The following is a 17,567-nucleotide window of genomic DNA, read 5'->3' as shown; positions in this document are numbered from 1 at the left end:
CATAGGCAAATTTTGAAACTAATTATTTCATCATCATATGTTTTCTTTACACTTTATACAATACAAATAATGGTACAAGTAAGGAGTTATGCTGTTTTATATCCTCTTTTGTTAAATAAGATCATACGGCTTATGCAATGTTTCAGAATACATATAATCCTAGAACTCATGTGTGAAATTCTCCAGCCTAAAGGAAAGATTTTTAATTTCACACACCCAGCCTGTGGGGGAAGATGGGGGAAAAAAATTATAGGCATAGGAAAGGTGATGGCAGTGCATGGCATCGCAAAATCCTATCTGGCCTCGGTGACGTTTTATTTCTTAAAATGAAACGTAGAATATCCGCACACCAAGATCAGGTGTAGACATTGCTGCTGTGACTGACATATATACGGATCACATCTGGTCTATTGGACTGTCAATTAATCAGAAGCAGTTGTTGAAAGGATTAGTAATTTCAGTTGGTCACCCACCAAATATGTGCCATGTCTCAGCTATGAGAAAAGAGGATTGGCTTCTTTAAATAAAGGACATGAGGGCATTCTTCTAACCCATCAGTGAACTTTAAAACTAGGGAAGAGTTGAGGGTACTGCCTACTTTGAAACATCCTCTGAGGGACCTTGTCTGACCGCTTCTTTGCACACCCCTCTCCCGCTCACGGATCACTTCCCGTTAGTCTCATTAGCGTGCACTGTATTAACTTCTCTTGTGGCAATTATTAGAAAGTAGTCTTTATGTGCTCACGTATCTACCTCGTCACCATATTATATGCTTCTCAGTGGCGAGACCATGGCTTCATTCATTTTTCCAACCCAAATGCCCTGGCACAAAGTTAAGATCCCAATAAATTTGGCTGAATGAATGAATGGCTCAGATTTCCAACTGGTACATGTTACTTCCCCTGCAGGGGGCAGGAATTTTTTTCCCCACAACTGTGTGATGATTAAATGTAAACAGGACCACATTAGCATAGACTATAAAAGAATAGTTAGTATGGATTTCCCTTATTGGTTCTAAACTTGATTCAAGTTTCATCAGGTGGTTTATCACTCATAGTAATTGCTTTGGAAGGGATGTCCCAAGTCTCGGCTTCACTGGAAGTAATTCTGTTTTTCTCTGCAAGTTGGAAGCCAGGGGAATGGAGTGCGTGCAGCAGGTCATGTGCGGGGGGCCAGCAGAGCCGGAAGATCCAGTGTGTGCAGAAGAAGCCCTTCCAAAAGGAGGAGGCGGTGCTGCATTCTCTCTGCCCCGTGAGCACACCCACTCAGGTTCAAGTCTGCAACACCCACACCTGCCCTCCAGGCTGGAGCCTTGGGCCCTGGTCCCAGGTAACCAGGAAGGACTTGGAGGCAGTTCTCCATGGAAAAAAGAAGGTGGCAAAATTGGTGGTGGTGTCTTATTCCCCAAGAGGTGTTCAGCTGTGTATGCTTTCATGGAAACCACACTGAGTTCATGTGACGGGACATCTTAATTCATATTTTTAGTGATTTTTAGGCAACCTAAAGTCTGGGAACCCCTGCACAATAGCTTAGAATCCTTAGGAGTCTGGAAATTAGAGTATGGGGGCCATTTAGGTCAGACTAGTGAGCACGGCAAGGAAGGACTGAGTGTCAGGGGACTGGCAGATGGAATCGGCCACTAAGTGGAAAATAGAATGAGGCATGGAACAGACATTTAAGTCTTGCTTCCCTGAAAAGAGGTGGGGTTAGAGGACACAGAGAGGAGTTGGGTATAAACTTTGCTATTGTTACAAGCCCCAATGAAAGGTAGCAAATTACCAAGTTGGAGAAGGCATAGAGCCACCTGTCATCACAACTCCAAGGTTCTCAGTTGGAAGTGAGTTCACCCCCCCAGGGGACAGTCTGATCGGCACAACCTGGGTGGGTGGAGCTACTGGTGTCTCTTTGGTAGATAAACACCCTACGATAGACAAGGCAGTTCCCAAGACACAGAGTTATCTGGTCCTCAGTGTGCTAAGGATGAGAACCGTGCTCTGAGATAGCCCAGCCTCTGCTAAACCAGGGATGCAAGCCGGTGCGAGGGAATCATCACACAGATGCAGGGGCTTCCCAGTCTGAGCTCTGCAGCCCGGCAGCAGCCCCGATCGCATTTCCCCCATGTTTTCCTTTAGGGTACCAAGTATCCTGGAGAGTATTGATTTTTGCTTAATGAAGGCAACACACATCCCCCAAAGAGTTCAGGATAAGGCTTTAAAAAAAAATGTATAGGACATTATGGGTTTTTTTTTAAATGTCACAACTATATCTGATGGGAATGAAGACCTAGGGGTGGGAAAGAACATCTTGAGCGTACTCAGGTATGCTTTAAAAGGAAGGTGATGGTCATTTATAGCAGAGGGTAAATCTAAGTAATACACAGTGTTGAGTCTGGTCTCTTTTTTTTGCAATCAAAGGTTATCATTTATAAGAGGAGATTTCAAAGGACTGTTTTAGCCAAATATGTATGGTGGGTGTGGAAGAAGGAAATGGGGGAACTGGGAAGTTTCAAATAGGACCTCACGAAAAAGACCTTTAGTTCACAGTATTTACCCCAAATTTGACATGAAATCTGCCCATCCTCACTCCTTAGCAGCTGTTTGATTGATCTTCGTTAAGATGCCCAAGCTCTCTGATTCTCAGACACCCATTCTATAAAATAGGATCTAGCAATGATCACGTGGGGTTCGAGAAGGGTGTGTGATACAGGCTCTGGAATATACTGGAAGCATCACCCCTTGGAGGGTGTTCTGTACATATTCTCTCCTGCTGTAGTTTTCAGATGATGATAATAACAGCAGCAGCATCCTATCTTTGTCTCCCTTGAGAATGTAAAAAATGAGAATTCATGTTGGTCCTCTGAGCAGGCTTGGAACTGCGCCTGGGTGTTTGCATATTGACAAAGAGTCAAGACAAGGGGGGCTACTCATGTGCCTTTCTGAGAGGAAACAGGCCAGCTGTGAAGGCAAGGGAGGGATATGTGCCTTGAGAGCAGTCCCAGACCTGAGCCGGTATCTTCTAAGAGACCCTGATAAGTTTGTACTCATCTGAAAGCAGAGAGATGATTCCCTGCCTTATCTATTTCATGGAGTTCTCGTGATGGTCAAGGAAGTAAGAGTCTGAGAGTGATTCACCCACCATGCAGACTTTACCCCCAGTAGTTAGTCAGCGCAATGCCCAGCCCAGAAACAGCAGGTGTTAGGGGCAAGACTTGGATATCCCCAGCCCCTTCTTATTGCTGTCACAGTCTGTTGCTGTTTTTCTCCTTGGCATAAGAACTAATAACCCTCATTAGACAAGTGCCCAGACCCATTCTGCATTGTGCCAGAGACACAGAGACACCAAGGAACGGGTCGTGTACCATTTTCCAAATAGCAATCATGTGCACGAAGAGAGAAAACTTCATCTCTCAACCTGGGGCAACACGGAAGCCACTGGGCATTTAGGATGTAGATTGCAGATCTGCATTTAGGGTTTCTGGATGGAGGAAAGATTTCTCCTGTTGGCTACAAGGGATCGTACTGGGCATTTGGTTCTAATGCTTAAAAATAGTTTGGCAAGCACTTTATGAATGTTCTCAACACCCACCTGGAAGAAAATCATTGGAAACTAGCATGCAAATGGCCTTTTTTTTTTTTCCATCTCAAGTGTTCCAAGACCTGTGGGCGAGGGGTGAGGAAACGGGAAGTCCTGTGCAAAAGTCGTGCCGCGGCTGAGGCTCTCCCTGAGAAGCTGTGCTCCAGCACCCCGAGGCCAGAGTCACAGGAGGGCTGCGTCCTAGGACGATGCCCCAAAAACAACCGACTGCAGTGGGCCGTGTCTTCGTGGAGTGAGGTATGAGTCTGAGGTACCGCTGGGGCTTTGAAACGCCCAGCCCACCCACCAGTATCCATGCCCAGAGCTCCTTTCTGTGCCACAGGCACAGACCAGTTACCTACTACTTATCCTTTCTTTCTCCTGATTTCCTCATCAGACACAGATAGAGCACCAGTCACGCTGAAAAGCTGTGCCTGGGCAGCAAAGATATAAAATCTTCTTTAGCATCCATGCGTAAACATGGACAAGGCACACAGGGAGCTGTGACGGAGGTCTGTAATCCGAGGGGGCGCTGAGGGCCGCCCAGCCCTGGCGTCAGGAGGAATCCTCGGCAGAAGGGACTTTCCAGGGAGTGTAAGCCAGAAGGATGAGCAGGAATCGGGCAAGGCTGAGGTTAGGGATGGGGTCCAGACAGAGGGTCTCCCCACACAAGGGAGAGAGGAGAGGATGGAAGGAGGACATAGTGGAAACTGGACACCTCATCCGGGACCTCAGGGGATGGACTGAAAGTCTACAACTGCTGGGGAGTTAAAATTCTAAAGATGTGGGACAATCAGGTTTTCATGTTAGAGAGAGAGGAAGGCGATGCGAAGCAGGCAGTCTCAGAGGCAGGAGACGTGCTCACATGGACGCGGCAGCAACAGGATGGAAGATGAGAGCCTTTCAGGGGCACAGAGAGGCCAGTAGCTTTGTGAGCTCCTGAAGACAGGCCACCTGGTACCTTCAGGCGTGTGGGGGGCAGACGAGGAGGAACACCTGAAACTGCCTCCTAGATCTCTGGCTGGAGTTCAGAGACACAGGAAACGAGACAAGGAGCCGAGCCTGAAATATACAAGCTAACAGAAGAGACGAGGTCTCTGCCCTTCAGGAGGTCCCAGTGCAGTAGAAGACAGATGCCAAGAAAGAGGAAAGGTCGGGAGGGGGGACGGTGAGGTCCAGGAGAGGAAGGGTGCTGTCCCAACAGCCTCTGGGTCTGTTCCACCGATGCCCTTTTCTTCTGTCTGAAGGATAAGCAGACAGCAATGTGTCTGCCTCTCTCGTCCTCACCCATTTATTTTTAAGAACCGCCATTCAACAATAGCCAAATGCTTGGGATCACACCAGACTTAACCCCATTTAGAAGAAGTAAGCACCCACTGAGACCCCGGTGTCATCCTCTGACCTTGTCTTTCCCTCTGACTTTGTCCCAGTCCCATCCGCACGGGGTGTCGCGGTCCTGCCCAACGGCACCTCATTTGTTTGGGGGAGTCTGGTTCTCAAGCCTTTGGCCTCCTCACCTGCAGCAGGAGGAACGTGGGTGTCCTTACCTCTTGGGTCCTCGTGTGCGTGTAGTTGACGCGCCATAATCCCATCCCTGTAATTGCTTCTTGGAGCATCCTGAGGTCAGAACACACCTGCTCGGCAGACCTGACCGCGGGGCTCCGCACACTCGCCCCTCCTTTCTCGGCCCCTAGTGTTCAGCGACCTGTGGTTTGGGCACGAGGAAGAGGGACGTGAAATGCAGTGAGAAGGCCTCCCAGGGAAAGCTGGTAACCTTCCTGGAGCGGAGATGCCGCAATATTAAGAAACCAAACCTGGACATGGAAGAAACCTGCAACCGAGGGCCTTGTCCTGCCCGTCCAGTGCACCATACAAATACGGCGACTGGATGGTACCCGTCGCCTTGGCAACAGGTGAGAGCAGGCAGATTCAGGAGGTTTCTAGTTAAGTGAGATTCAAAAAAAAGGAGGCAGTCGCCAAGGGCTGCTGTTAAGAGACTTATGCAAGTGTAATAACAACAGGCTCGCGTTCTGGGGGCGCAGTGGTTCGCGTCCTTCAGCGCACTCACTCCACCACCCGCCACCCGTGCGGCCCTGGACCGGTCACCTAGCGTGTGAGCTTCAGTTCGCACACTGAGAAAACTGAACTAGTATCTTGCAGGCTTGTTGGGTTTTTTTTTTTTTAATGAGGAAGTTAGATAAAGTACTTAGTACCAAGCCGGTCACATAGTGCTTGTGTTCACTATTGCTGCTGCTGTTAAAATCGCCACTGTGGTCTCTGGATTTCAGACATGCTGCTCGGTCTCAGGTCCTTTGGTCCTTTGTCGCAGTTCTGCATAATGACAGCTGACCTTTGCCAGACCGTTCCTATGCCAGGCCGGGTACTTCCCGCGCATTCCTTCTCTCACTTCATCCTTGAAAATGCCCTTTGAGTGGGTATTATCCCTATTTTGTGGATGAGGCGGGTAAACCTCAGAGAACTCAGCGATTCAGCCAATGGCACCCCCTTTAAAGCTCATCAGAAGGTAGAGGCACCCTTTTTCCCAGAAGACTGGGGTGAGACTTGGGTCGCGCTGGTTTGGTGCTGACTGGCGGGGACTGCATGTGATGCTGAATCAAGGAAAACAATGTGTCCTCAGGAATCCAAAACCGTGTTTTGGTCCTTGTAGCCTTCTAAGCAATGGAGGTCACAGAGCTCTTCACGGAACTCACAGGCTTTAGGAGCTGCCCACCCCATCATTAAACACAGGGGCTGGGTGGGAGTGTATAGTGAGCACAAATGTCTGTATGTGCATGTGTGCATTTATACACGTGTATGCATAATTATATGTACACATTGCATATGCATATACAGTGTGCATTCATACATATGTAAGTATACGTATATATTACATACGCATATACAATGTGTGTATGTTGGGAAGGATTTGGGACTAAAATATGTAGGAAAGGAAAGGAAATTAGCATGATTGTGTATCTCTGATTGGCCAGACTATATATATAGTCCTAGGTACTCTATATATTGCTATATATATATACATACATATATATATATATATTGCGATGGATTTCTTATTTAAATTTTTGTTATTTTACTCAGTTAACAGATTTTGAAATAGATTTTCATATCAGCATCAGCAAACATTTTCCAGCAGGCCAAAGCTGCTGCCCCACCCCTGCCTGGATTTTTTTGTAGTTTCATTAGAACACGGCCATGCTCATTTGTCTCTGTGTTGCCTGTGGCTGCTTTAGTGCTACAAAGACAGAGTTGAGTCGTTGCCACAGAGACCATATGGCTCACAAAACTTAAAATGTTTACTATCTTGACCTTTACAGAAAACATTTGCCAACTCCTGATTTAGATGATTTGATAACAGTCATGCAGCTATATTTGAATTTGGGGCTGATTCCAAAACTCATACTCTTTCTACTCAGACACAGTTTTAACTCCCAAATACCAGTCCCTGTAATGATGCTCATCTAAGATGAAGACTTCACCCAAGTTCAATAAAATAAAACTAATAATAGCATAGGGGAGTTTTAAAGCAAAACAGAAGATAATCTAGTTAAAGAACTGTATTTTTTCCTGATAATAGTTTCTTCTTCTTTTGTTATGAAATCTTTATGTTAAATCTGCATATGTGTGTCTGGAAAAAATAAGTTGATAGTCCTTGTTAGTCTTTTTTTTTTTTAATTGAACAATGAAGTCATCTGCTTCTAGGAAGCACCATACCCACCAGGCCAATTCAGAACTTGGCTGGGAGCTGAGGGCATAATTCCAAAGCTGTCTCAGAGTATTTTTTTGCCGTCCTAGTTTTGAACTATCTGCTCCACTCTTGCATCTGCAGAGATTATCTGAAATTCTTTAAATACTGTGATGAATTGCCTAGATGTGTCTGTATTTGTTTCTGCATTCTTACTGCAGCTTCTGTATTTCTGGAAGCTCTCCCTTTTATGAGTCAGTTAGCTGGGAGATGCAGACTCCTGGGCAAGATAGACAGCATTTGCCTGAGCCCCTTTTAATCAGATCAACTGGCTTCCACATGTTAGAAGGGACTCTGGGCTGCATGCATGTGTGCCCGGCTCTGGACAGTCCCTGTTCTATCACCAGGCGTCTTGCAAATGTCATGAAGCACAGAGATTCCTTCTATTTGATATCACTGACCTCAGAAGCGATACCACGCAGCCGAGTGTTTCTGACCCCTTCCCCTGTTCCCTCCACCGCAGTGCACCGTGACCTGTGGAGGAGGGGTCCAGACCCGAACAGTCCACTGTCTTCAGCAAGGCCGGCCTTCCTCCAGTTGTCTGCTCCGTCAGAAACCTCCGGTGCTACGAGCCTGTAATACCAACTTCTGTCCAGCTCCTGAGAAGAGAGGTAAAGGGCTCCACACTTCGGTCAATGTTGCTAGACTTCAGAGAAGTTTTCCAAAGCCCACCGTGTGTGGTTGCGCAGCTTAGGCGCTGCACAATCCTAGGGAATTCCCGTTACAGCAAAATCAGCGTGAACAGCGCCCCCTAGAGGCATACAAGGCACAAATCCAGGGTGGGTAGGGCTGCAACTGATCTTGCTTGGGCAGGTAGGTATGCAGGGAACATTCAGTTCTGTGATAAGGCTTTTTAGCCATTAATGCTTCCTTTGAAAGGGGGAAATGGTAATCTTGCAAGTCCATTTTCTTAAGACAAAGTTTTAGTTGGATAAACAAATGAGAAAGTAACCCCTATGCACAAGAGATTATGCTACTCAGTGGGAACCCAAGAGTGAACAAGAATTGCCCTCAGGGAGGTCATGTTTTAATAGAGGAAACAGATAAATTACAAGTCAATTCCAGTGAGTATGTATTCTCCTAAGACTACACCTTAAATGCTTTTTTAAAGACAGTTCAAATGAAGTACTGCGCATGCTGATGGAAAAATGGGCAAGTCACTTACCTGAGTGAACTATGTACTGTTCTTTACTAGCCTGGATTATTTTTAAGTAATCTGACAAACACCAGGAAATATTCCCTCAGCTTAATCAGATGTTCCTTGAGCTAAAGAATCATTTCATACTATGTACCTGCTGAGTTTTAGTTTTATCCAATCACAGCTACTACAGGAGGGCCGCAGCTCTTACCCGACTCCCCAATTTGTGGTGAATGTGACTCAGGTACTCACTTTTCCCGCCTCTCCATGTCACTTCCCATCTCTGAATTGTTACTGTTTATCTACTTCTTACAGCCCAGCTGCAGGCTCTGGACATCAATTTGCCCCCATCTGTTTCCTTTCTTATCTGAGGCTCACATAAGAAATCTTGCAATAGAGCAGCTGCTCAGTACCCAGCTCACCTCTGAGACAATCCTGTGAGTGTACAACATGGCAGCATTTCTCAACAGGGAGCTTATGGGGGAAGACACTTTCTGAGAGGGTGGGCACATACTCCCAGACCGTCTCCTCCTTTCTTCACCACCAGTGGTTTCTCATTTCCAGCCTTTAGTCAGATGGCCACAGGTGATCCCACACATCTAAAGGCCGTAAGTAAAGTACACGCCCCCTCGGCCCTATCAGAAAGGCCAGAGGACACAGGCCAATGAGGAAGATTGCTCAATAGTATCTCCAGGGCAGGAGTGCAGGGTGCGGTGAGTCAAGAGGCACGTTAGGTCCAAGACAGCGGGCAGGTCACTGGTGGTGTTATTTTGTCCGCCCAGAAGACAGTACCACACCTGTGCTCAAAACAAACATGAGTGTCTGAATAAGTGAAAGAGTGTGTGTAAACCAGTGTGAGGTCCTCTCCTTCTTTCACAGCCAGGTCACTGAGTATCTGCTATCCATGACCTAAAGGAAGGTGAGCTATGTATGCATCTAGCAGGAGAGTGTTCCTGGCAGAGGGAACAGCAAATGCAAAGGCTCTGAGGCAGGAAGATGTGAATCAGATCAAGGAAGAGCAAAATGTAGGAAGCAGAGAGGGGTTAGGTGATGAGCTACCAGCAGTCCTGAGGGCTCTGGCACTCACTGTTAGGACCGCAGAGTTGAGTCTGGAGTGAGATGGAAGCTGGCAGTGAGCTTTGAGCAGGGGAACAGCAGGATGTGACTTGGGGAGGATCACCAGCAAGTACACGAGAAGACGGGGCCTCGAGCAGGAGGAGGATCCACTAGAGCAGTGGTGGTGGTGGGAGCAGCCGGATGCTGAGTATAGCTTGAACACTGAGCCAAGAATATTCCTCAGATGTTTGCATGTAGAATGGGAGGCGAAGAAAGAGGACTCCAAGATCATCCTCTATAGCATAAATAAAATGAGTGACTGAGAACAGAAGCTTGAATAACCAGCTATTAGTAATCCTTATTATAACTCTAATCAAACGTACTAGTGATTGATAGCGTAGGGATACACCTCAGTCCTGCTTCCTGACTTACATTTACCTTACGGCACAAACTGCAGATGCCTGCTGCAATTCCATCCCCATCTCAAGAGGGTAAGTGCAGATAAAAAGTGCAGTTAGGACCGCGGCTTTATTGATCTGCTTTAGCCTCCAGTATTTCTGCTGCATCAATAGGATAATCTCTACAGTTTACATAGAAACTGATTCAGATGTACATTCCCATTAGGGTACATGCTAACTGATTAGGGCATAAGATACTGTACATTTTAAAAATACCTGAACTTGAAGATGTGTATGTAGATAAATAGGCCAACAGTTTAGCTGGATCTTCATCTCATGTCCAACTTAATGTATCCTGAACCATTTTCCACCACCTATCCCTGTAGAGGTCTTCATTTCAGTGACCGTGACTCCATTCTTCTAGACGCGCAGGTCAAAAATCCTGTAGTCATTCTTGGTTCTTCACTCTCTTACCCGCTACCAACCTGTCAGCAAATTCTCTCCACTGTACTTTCAAAATCTATCCAGGAATTATTGAAAAGAATGACTTCATTTCATCTTTAGATCCAAGTTGAGACTTCGTGTGTTTGGAATTGGTTGTTTCAGCCATGGCAGTGACAGGTAAATTATTTTTTCAAGTGTTCCCTGAGTAGCTATTCTATGTTGGGAACAAAGCAATGGGAAAAAAAAAAATAGACAACATCTCTGCTCTCAAGGATTTTGCATTCCCACAAGGAGCCAGACAGTATGTCAACGCCATACCATGTGTGCTGATAAACCCAACACAGGGGAAAAAGCAAGGTAGAGAATGAGCAGTACTTCCTAGGAGGCCCAGGAGCTTGCTGGCTTATGGGGCAGTCTGGGGGGGCCTTACTGATGCACGACCTTGGAGATTTACAGGAAAAGAAGAGCAAGTGACCCAGATGCCTTCAGGAAAAGCAGAGTCTGCCTGGGATGTTAGGGTACCAGCCAGGCAGCCAATGTCAGGGGGAGGAGGAAAATGAGGGCAGAGCAATGGGGAGCAACCAGGGCCTAGGGCCTTGCCGGCCTTTGTAAGGACCAGGCCTTTCACTCTGGGTGGATGCGTGCCGGTGGGAGAGTTTGGGGCGGAAGCATGAGCTGGCTTATGTTTTACAAGGATCACTGAGGTTACTATGAGACAGGGGGTGGGGGGATAATAAGTAATAAGAGGGGATTTTAGGCAGAGGAACTAAGGCTTGAGGAAGGAACTGAAGGCAGTTCTGAATCACAGATAGGGTACAAGCTGGGGGCAGCAGGGAAAGAAACAGGGAAGCCGAGGGCCTGGCAGGCCGTGTCCAAGGGGCACAGAGCAGAGCCGCTGAAGGGTGAACCGGGGAAGGACAGGCCTCGGCACCGTGTGGTTTCACGGGAGTTGAAGGTAAAGGTGGCTAAGGCTCATATAGAGGAAGGGGAAGATAATCCCAGCTCTGAGTGAGAATAATACTCACGTAGAAGGTAGACCATAAATACTTCGAGCCAAAAATTCATGAGAATCTAGCAAACCAACCGGGACCTAACTCCTAAAACATGCATTTGTGTTTATACAAGAGAAAAACTTACATTTTCTTACCCTCCTGGGTAAGAATCTCTGACACATGTTCTGCTTCCTATCAATAGTTACATCTGTTATCTTACTTACGCAGCGAAACAAGTGAGAAAGGACTGGTGCTGACTTAGATTCACTGAGCTGCAGATTGGCTAGGTCTGTTTAGACATACCCACCTCAGAGGCAGGTGTCCCGACTCCCAGTATACAGGAGGCTTCTTGCTCCTCAAACTCGGGCCAGTGGCCCTGCAGCGATAGTGGATCCCTTGGAAGCTTTTTAAAACTACGGAATCTCAGCCCTCATGCCAGACCTTCTCGGGGAGGACCAGTGGCTGAACAAGAGCCTCAGGGGATTCCTAATGCACCGTTCCAGGGTGCTCCTCTTGGATGCCAAGTGGTGGCCCCTAGGTTATTTGGGGAGGATCAGACATTAGTCTCTGGCTGGATGTGACTTTTTGCACCCACTTTCCTCCACATGCTGAACTTCTGCTAATGGTCGTATAGTCCCTTTTGCTGTCTTAACCCTGCTTCCCCAGCGTCCTCCACCAAAGTCCTAATGGACAGTGAGAAGAACCAGTTAGAGGCACAAGGCAGGCAACTCCAGGGTCTTTGATCCCTAGGCCCTCGCCTTAAGGAAAAGGCTGAGTCTTTTCCTCACCTGCTAACTGTGTTCTCTCATTTTAGAGGATCCATCCTGTATAGATTTCTTCACCTGGTGTCACCTGGTTCCTCACCACGGAGTCTGCAACCACAAATTCTACGGTAAGCAGTGCTGCAGGTCATGCACAAGGAAGAACTGATCCTAAGGCCTCGCCCAACACCTCGGGCCCAGGGTCTCACCGCTCAGCCTCTGGAGAGACCAGCGGCCTTTCAGACCAAACGCTGACCTCTGCAAGCCCCTGGGAGGAGGCGCCTCGGAAGCATATGGTCCTCGGAAGCACTTGAACATGGGAAGTGATGACACGTCTGACTTCTAAAACACAAAAACCCGAAAGACAACTTGGCTTTGCACTGTTTCACAAAAGAAGTGATGAGTCCCCCTGAGCTATGTCAAATCTCGATTTTGACCAAGTGAGAATCTTCTCAACTCTGCGACAGAGTCCCCTGTGAACTTCAAAAGGTCCTATGGCAGACATCTGTTTTGAAAAGGTCCTTTAAGACTTCAGGTCAAAGACTGAGACTTGGGACAGTCAGATGCGGCTGGAACCCCTTGCCCAACTGTTATTTGGTGCTCACAGTTTGACTGCAACTATGGACATCCCCAACCAGGAGTCATATGGTGCTTATGATTGTGCTTGCTGCTGGACTGGCAAGCTTCATGTTATGTTTATTTAGGGTGTGCGTGTTGTTTTTATTTTTTTGTTTATAGTCTGCTTATAGAGAGTCTCCAAGACTAAAATTCACAACTTGAAAAGTATTCCAAGGAATATTCCAAAAATAGGGCAATGCAGACGGTTTAAAGTCTCCGTTTAACTGACATTCATACTCTGAAACACACAAACTCATAAAGGCCAATATCTGACACCCTGCACATTACAGAGCCACCTCATACTTTCTGGTGCTAACTGAACAAGCACACAGGAGCCTTGCGGCTGCTCTGGGGGAATCGGAATTGGTGTGACATGTTCGTTTCCAGTAAAAATCTAGGAGCTAAATAGCAAAAGAACAATGTTTTTTGAAGGCGAGGAGACCATCATCTATAATGCTCCCTACTTATTATCTGAGCTGCTTGGAAAATTAAAGGCCACTTGTGGTTTTTTCCTACCAACTGACATGTTTGACTTTGTGCTAGGATTTAGTTAACAAGAGAAAAGTCACAGCAGCAATAGAAAAATCCATCTGTCTTCTTTCTATGTTAATATTAATAAATCATCATATGCCAAGACCCTTCAGTGAACAAGTATTTTATAGTCTTCAGAAGCCAGCTGTGGGTAGGCATTAATGAGCTTGAAATTGTTCAAATTGGAAAAACACCACACTGTTTTGCCAAAACCAAAGGCACTTCCGTGACTGTGTCCCTCCATAATTTTTTTGAGATGTGGTTAACAGGGCATCTTTATATAATTCTATTCAATTCTTCAATTTATTTGATGAATGGAACCTAATTTTATTGCTTTAAAAAGTCTCAATTCGAACAGGGATTTGCCAGCTCAGCACAACCACCCAGACAGTGGTTTGTTAAATTTAGGGCATCTTTGTTCCCATTCTAATTGAAATCACGAATTCTCAAATCTCAGAGAAGTAATAGTCCCTCAATTAGCGTGGCATGGCCTAGAGTGGTGGTCATTTTGGCATCAGAAAAGACTCATTGCACATCACCACTTCCTTGCCCTCTGAAAACCTGCAAGCTATTTGTTACTTTAATTATCATTTATTTTATGGAAAAATTAATTTATTAATAGCCTATTATGTGTTCTCACTTGCTTCTCCAAGTAAGTGAAATTAATTGAGGAGAAATGTTGAATAAAACCATGGGTTACAGAGAAAAGTCAAAATATATGTGTAATATTTAATTATTTTATAAGTTTTATAATAAAGTGTTCTGTTTATCTTGGAAACTTGTTAAGTTCTTAAATAAATTAGTGAGAAGTCAGTTATTTCCCAGGTGATTTAACTATACAAAGGTTAAGACTCTTAATTTCTCTATGAAAAGTTGGGAGAAGGTAAAATATTCATCAATTAATTTTTCTTATTTCATTTTCTTACTATGTATGAGAAAATCAGAAACCATCAAATGCTGGTATGAAATAGATGACATATTTACCATCTTATGGAAATAGTTATTTTTTTCATTCATTTATGGAAATCATCTAAGATAAACTACCCATGATTGTAGTTGTTTTTCTTTTTCTCTTTTCCATTTAAAGGCTTTCTGGTAAAAAGGAAGGAGGGGAAGGAGGAAAAATCTAATGAATTAAAAAGCAATTGTTCTCAGGTTTTCCAAATTTTCAATCATCAGACCAGTGGAAAACAAACTATCTGGGCAAAGTAAATCCAATGGACCTGAATATTCAGTATTTCTCCCTGAATATGTGATTATATGTATACATTTTTATGTATAAGTTATGCATGCATATCTTTAAAATATGTTATTATAGGATTTTATACAAATTATTTATTGCTCTTTGGCAAATAACAAAAAATTATGGATAAGAATGAAAAACTGAATAGATGGCAGATAAAACAGATGGCAGAAAAAAAAGATATCTTTGTAACTTTTGGTAATAAATTATTACTAAAAGCAACCATACATTAGTGTTTAATGGGTGCCAGGTGCTGGGCTAAGCCCTTTACGTATGTTACTTCATTTCATCCTCACAACAACCTACTTAGGAAGATACTATTGCTTTCTGGTTGCAAAGAAGACGACGACTCTGGGACTCAGAGAGGTCACATATTTGGCCCAAGGTAGTCACAAAAGTAAGCCCAATATATAAACATTTAAATTGTTATTTGTTTACAGAATTCATATCTGAGAAAAATTCCTCAATGAGAGTAAGAGAACTATTCAGTGCCTCAGAAATATTCAGCTTATCATCACTGAGCTTAAGATAAAGATGGAACTTTCTGTATGATTTTTATCTTTAATCCCAATTCATATTTGGACAAAGAAGAGACAAATAATATCTATTCCTTGTACCTTTGCTGATCGAGTTAGACATGGTGAACCATGATATAAGGGACTTTGGGTCAACAAGTTTTTGTGTGTAGAGAAGCCATAAGGAATATCCAGAATGTATTTTTCCGAATGTGTCTAGTTATTTGTGAGTTCGAACAAAGTGATGGCAGATTGCCTTATCCATGCACACAGCCACAGTGATGTCTGGCCATCCTGAAGCAGTACTCACAAGGTACTTATTGTTTTCCTCAACTCTGCTTAGTGAGGGCCACAGTTGAATTCATAATTGGGCCCTTTGATAACAAAGCAATTAATATGACTGTTAGTTGGTTTAATGGACAAATGAAGTTCAAGGATAGTTCCCAGCAGCCTAATTGGGATGAGAAAGAGGCATCAATGTCTAGGAAAAGGAAATCCTGCAGGCCATTTCTCTGCAACCCTGTTTCTTTCTACCCTCCTTCTCCCGGTATTGCCGTGGCCGCCCATCCAGGCCGCTTCTGCACCATCCAGGCTAGGACATCGCTGGACATTCCTTAGTGCTGCACTGCAGTGCCCATGCCACATGCTGGAAGACACCATTCTAGAGGGACACTTGGTGCTCCTTAACCCTCCATCCACGTGGCTAACAGACTTTCCAAACCTAGGGTGCAGGGAAGAGCGGTCCTCTCCCTGTGATAGTAAGTTAACAGTCAGAGTTGTGAGGAGATGGTCCTTGAAGGTGAACCAGGCCAGAGGCTGTTCGTGCTGGAGACAAGGCCCAGGCATGTTTCCACCTTCAGCTCCCTCCTCCCTCCTTCCATGTGGCTGAAGGGCAGGAGGAACCAGGCGACCCGCTCTTGGCAGGTGGCCAGGCCAGCTCTGCTGTTCCTTTGCACGTGCCTCTCTTTCTGCAGACCCTCATTCCATTTACCGTGGGGCTGAGTATCCCCTCTTCCCCGGAAAGAGGGTTTCTCTCTCCTCTGCCCCATCCCCTTGGAGACCCAGATTGGATCTAGAACAAGTCTCAGGACAATAGTTTCTAAATAATTAACTACATCACAATCACCTAAGGATATCTGATACATTCCCAGGCTCCTTGCCAGAAGTTTACTTCATCAAACCTGAGGGTAGGGCCTGGGAATGTATATTTTAAAAGGTATTCAAGTTTCTCTAAGGAAAAGCCAGTTCAGGAACCACTGGTCTAGGGCAGATGATGAAATTGCCTTGGGTCTGTCTTCCTTGTCCAGGCAAAGGAGACCCCTGGACACCACACCCTCTGGAGCAGCTCTGCTGTGCTCTGGGCCAAACTTGGCTAATTATAAATGGGTCTTTGTCTCTTCTCATCCTCTGCATGTGTGTTGCACCCAGGACACCCTTGGGGCAGTAAGGAATGGGCCAAGAAAGGAACTCACAGGCAGGAACCAGTTGCCTGGTCCCCAGTTGGGAATAAGAATTCCCAAGCCCGTCAGTACCCTACAGCAGGGTTTGTGGGCAACGAGCAGCAGTATTGAGGGCAAATGGCCATTTCCCTCAGTCAAGCACCCACATGCAAGAGCTAACGTACTGTTTTTAAAAAAAGGAAGGACAGACAATAGAGAAGCTAATGGAATCCCCACCGGGAAGTGTCTTTTGGCACATTACTCCAGGGCCTTGTATCCGGAGAAACCCACAGCACATGAAAACCGTTACACTCCTGAGTTCCAGAGTCAAGCAGAATGAAGGCTTCTGTCCTATTTCCAGCTGGGTCAGTAGGTGCCAAGAAGTGAATTAATCATTTTCATGAACCAGGCCAACCGCCACTTGCTTACAAATTGCCAGAAATGTATTAGCTGACTCGAATGAATGAAAATGGTAACTTCAGCTTTTGTACAGCAGAAGACAAAAGAAATATCAGCTTGATAACACTGGACAGAGGGCTGTGATGATGCGTTTTAGCCATGCTCAAGTATAAACAAGCTAATTCCATGGTTTGTGCTGTGCTAGCCTCTGATTTTTCTAGTTCATGGCTAATTTCATTAATTCACAGGTTTTTTAAGAACAAGATTGGTTCCAGATATTTTAAATGAGCATGTCTGTCTATGTATATGTCTGCATAGTGCTAAACCAATAAAGGGATTGTTATCATATCCAGCAAATTTCTTCCTTTGTCGTGATGCCCACATGGTCCAGGGCTTTTCTTACTTGCAGACAGGTCTGAGGACAAACATTTGCATTTTCTTAGAGGTTAGTATTTGTTTTCATGCTAAAAGTCTCTGTGACATAGAGAGTCACACTTACCCTTTTGTAGTTTGGTCTGCCTACACTAACATTTTTTTTTCTGCGTTTTTTGCTCTGTAAAATACACTCATTCTTTCAACAAACTCAGTAAGAGCATCAACTGCAATGTGAGACCCAAGCACAGAAACAGATCTTGTTCCTGACCCAAAGGGACTGATACATGAAAATATGGGAGGTCTATCCATACAACAATTAGGC

At 45.2% G+C, this 17,567-nt stretch overlaps 1 protein-coding gene across 2 annotated transcripts in view; it reads left to right on the top strand.

Moving 5' to 3' along the window:
- Positions 1-17,195, top strand: part of ADAMTS18 (ADAM metallopeptidase with thrombospondin type 1 motif 18) — a 129,716-nt gene extending 112,521 nt beyond the window's left edge. For both annotated transcript variants that reach the window (XM_036993741.2, XM_073225786.1), the window contains 5 exons: positions 1,125-1,329; positions 3,646-3,831; positions 5,268-5,486; positions 7,800-7,947; positions 12,179-17,195. In XM_036993741.2, the coding sequence (XP_036849636.2) occupies positions 1,125-1,329; positions 3,646-3,831; positions 5,268-5,486; positions 7,800-7,947; positions 12,179-12,294 (874 nt within the window). In that variant the 3' untranslated portion in view covers positions 12,295-17,195. The remainder of the gene's footprint in view (positions 1-1,124; positions 1,330-3,645; positions 3,832-5,267; positions 5,487-7,799; positions 7,948-12,178) is intronic.
- Positions 17,196-17,567: the final 372 nt, after the last annotated feature.

The sequence above is a fragment of the Manis javanica genome, chromosome 17, assembly GCF_040802235.1.
Source record: "Manis javanica isolate MJ-LG chromosome 17, MJ_LKY, whole genome shotgun sequence".
In the NCBI taxonomy this organism is placed as follows: Eukaryota; Metazoa; Chordata; class Mammalia; order Pholidota; family Manidae; genus Manis; species Manis javanica.
The sequence above is the reverse complement of the archived record's forward strand: the minus strand, read 5'-3'. Positions and strand labels throughout refer to the sequence as shown.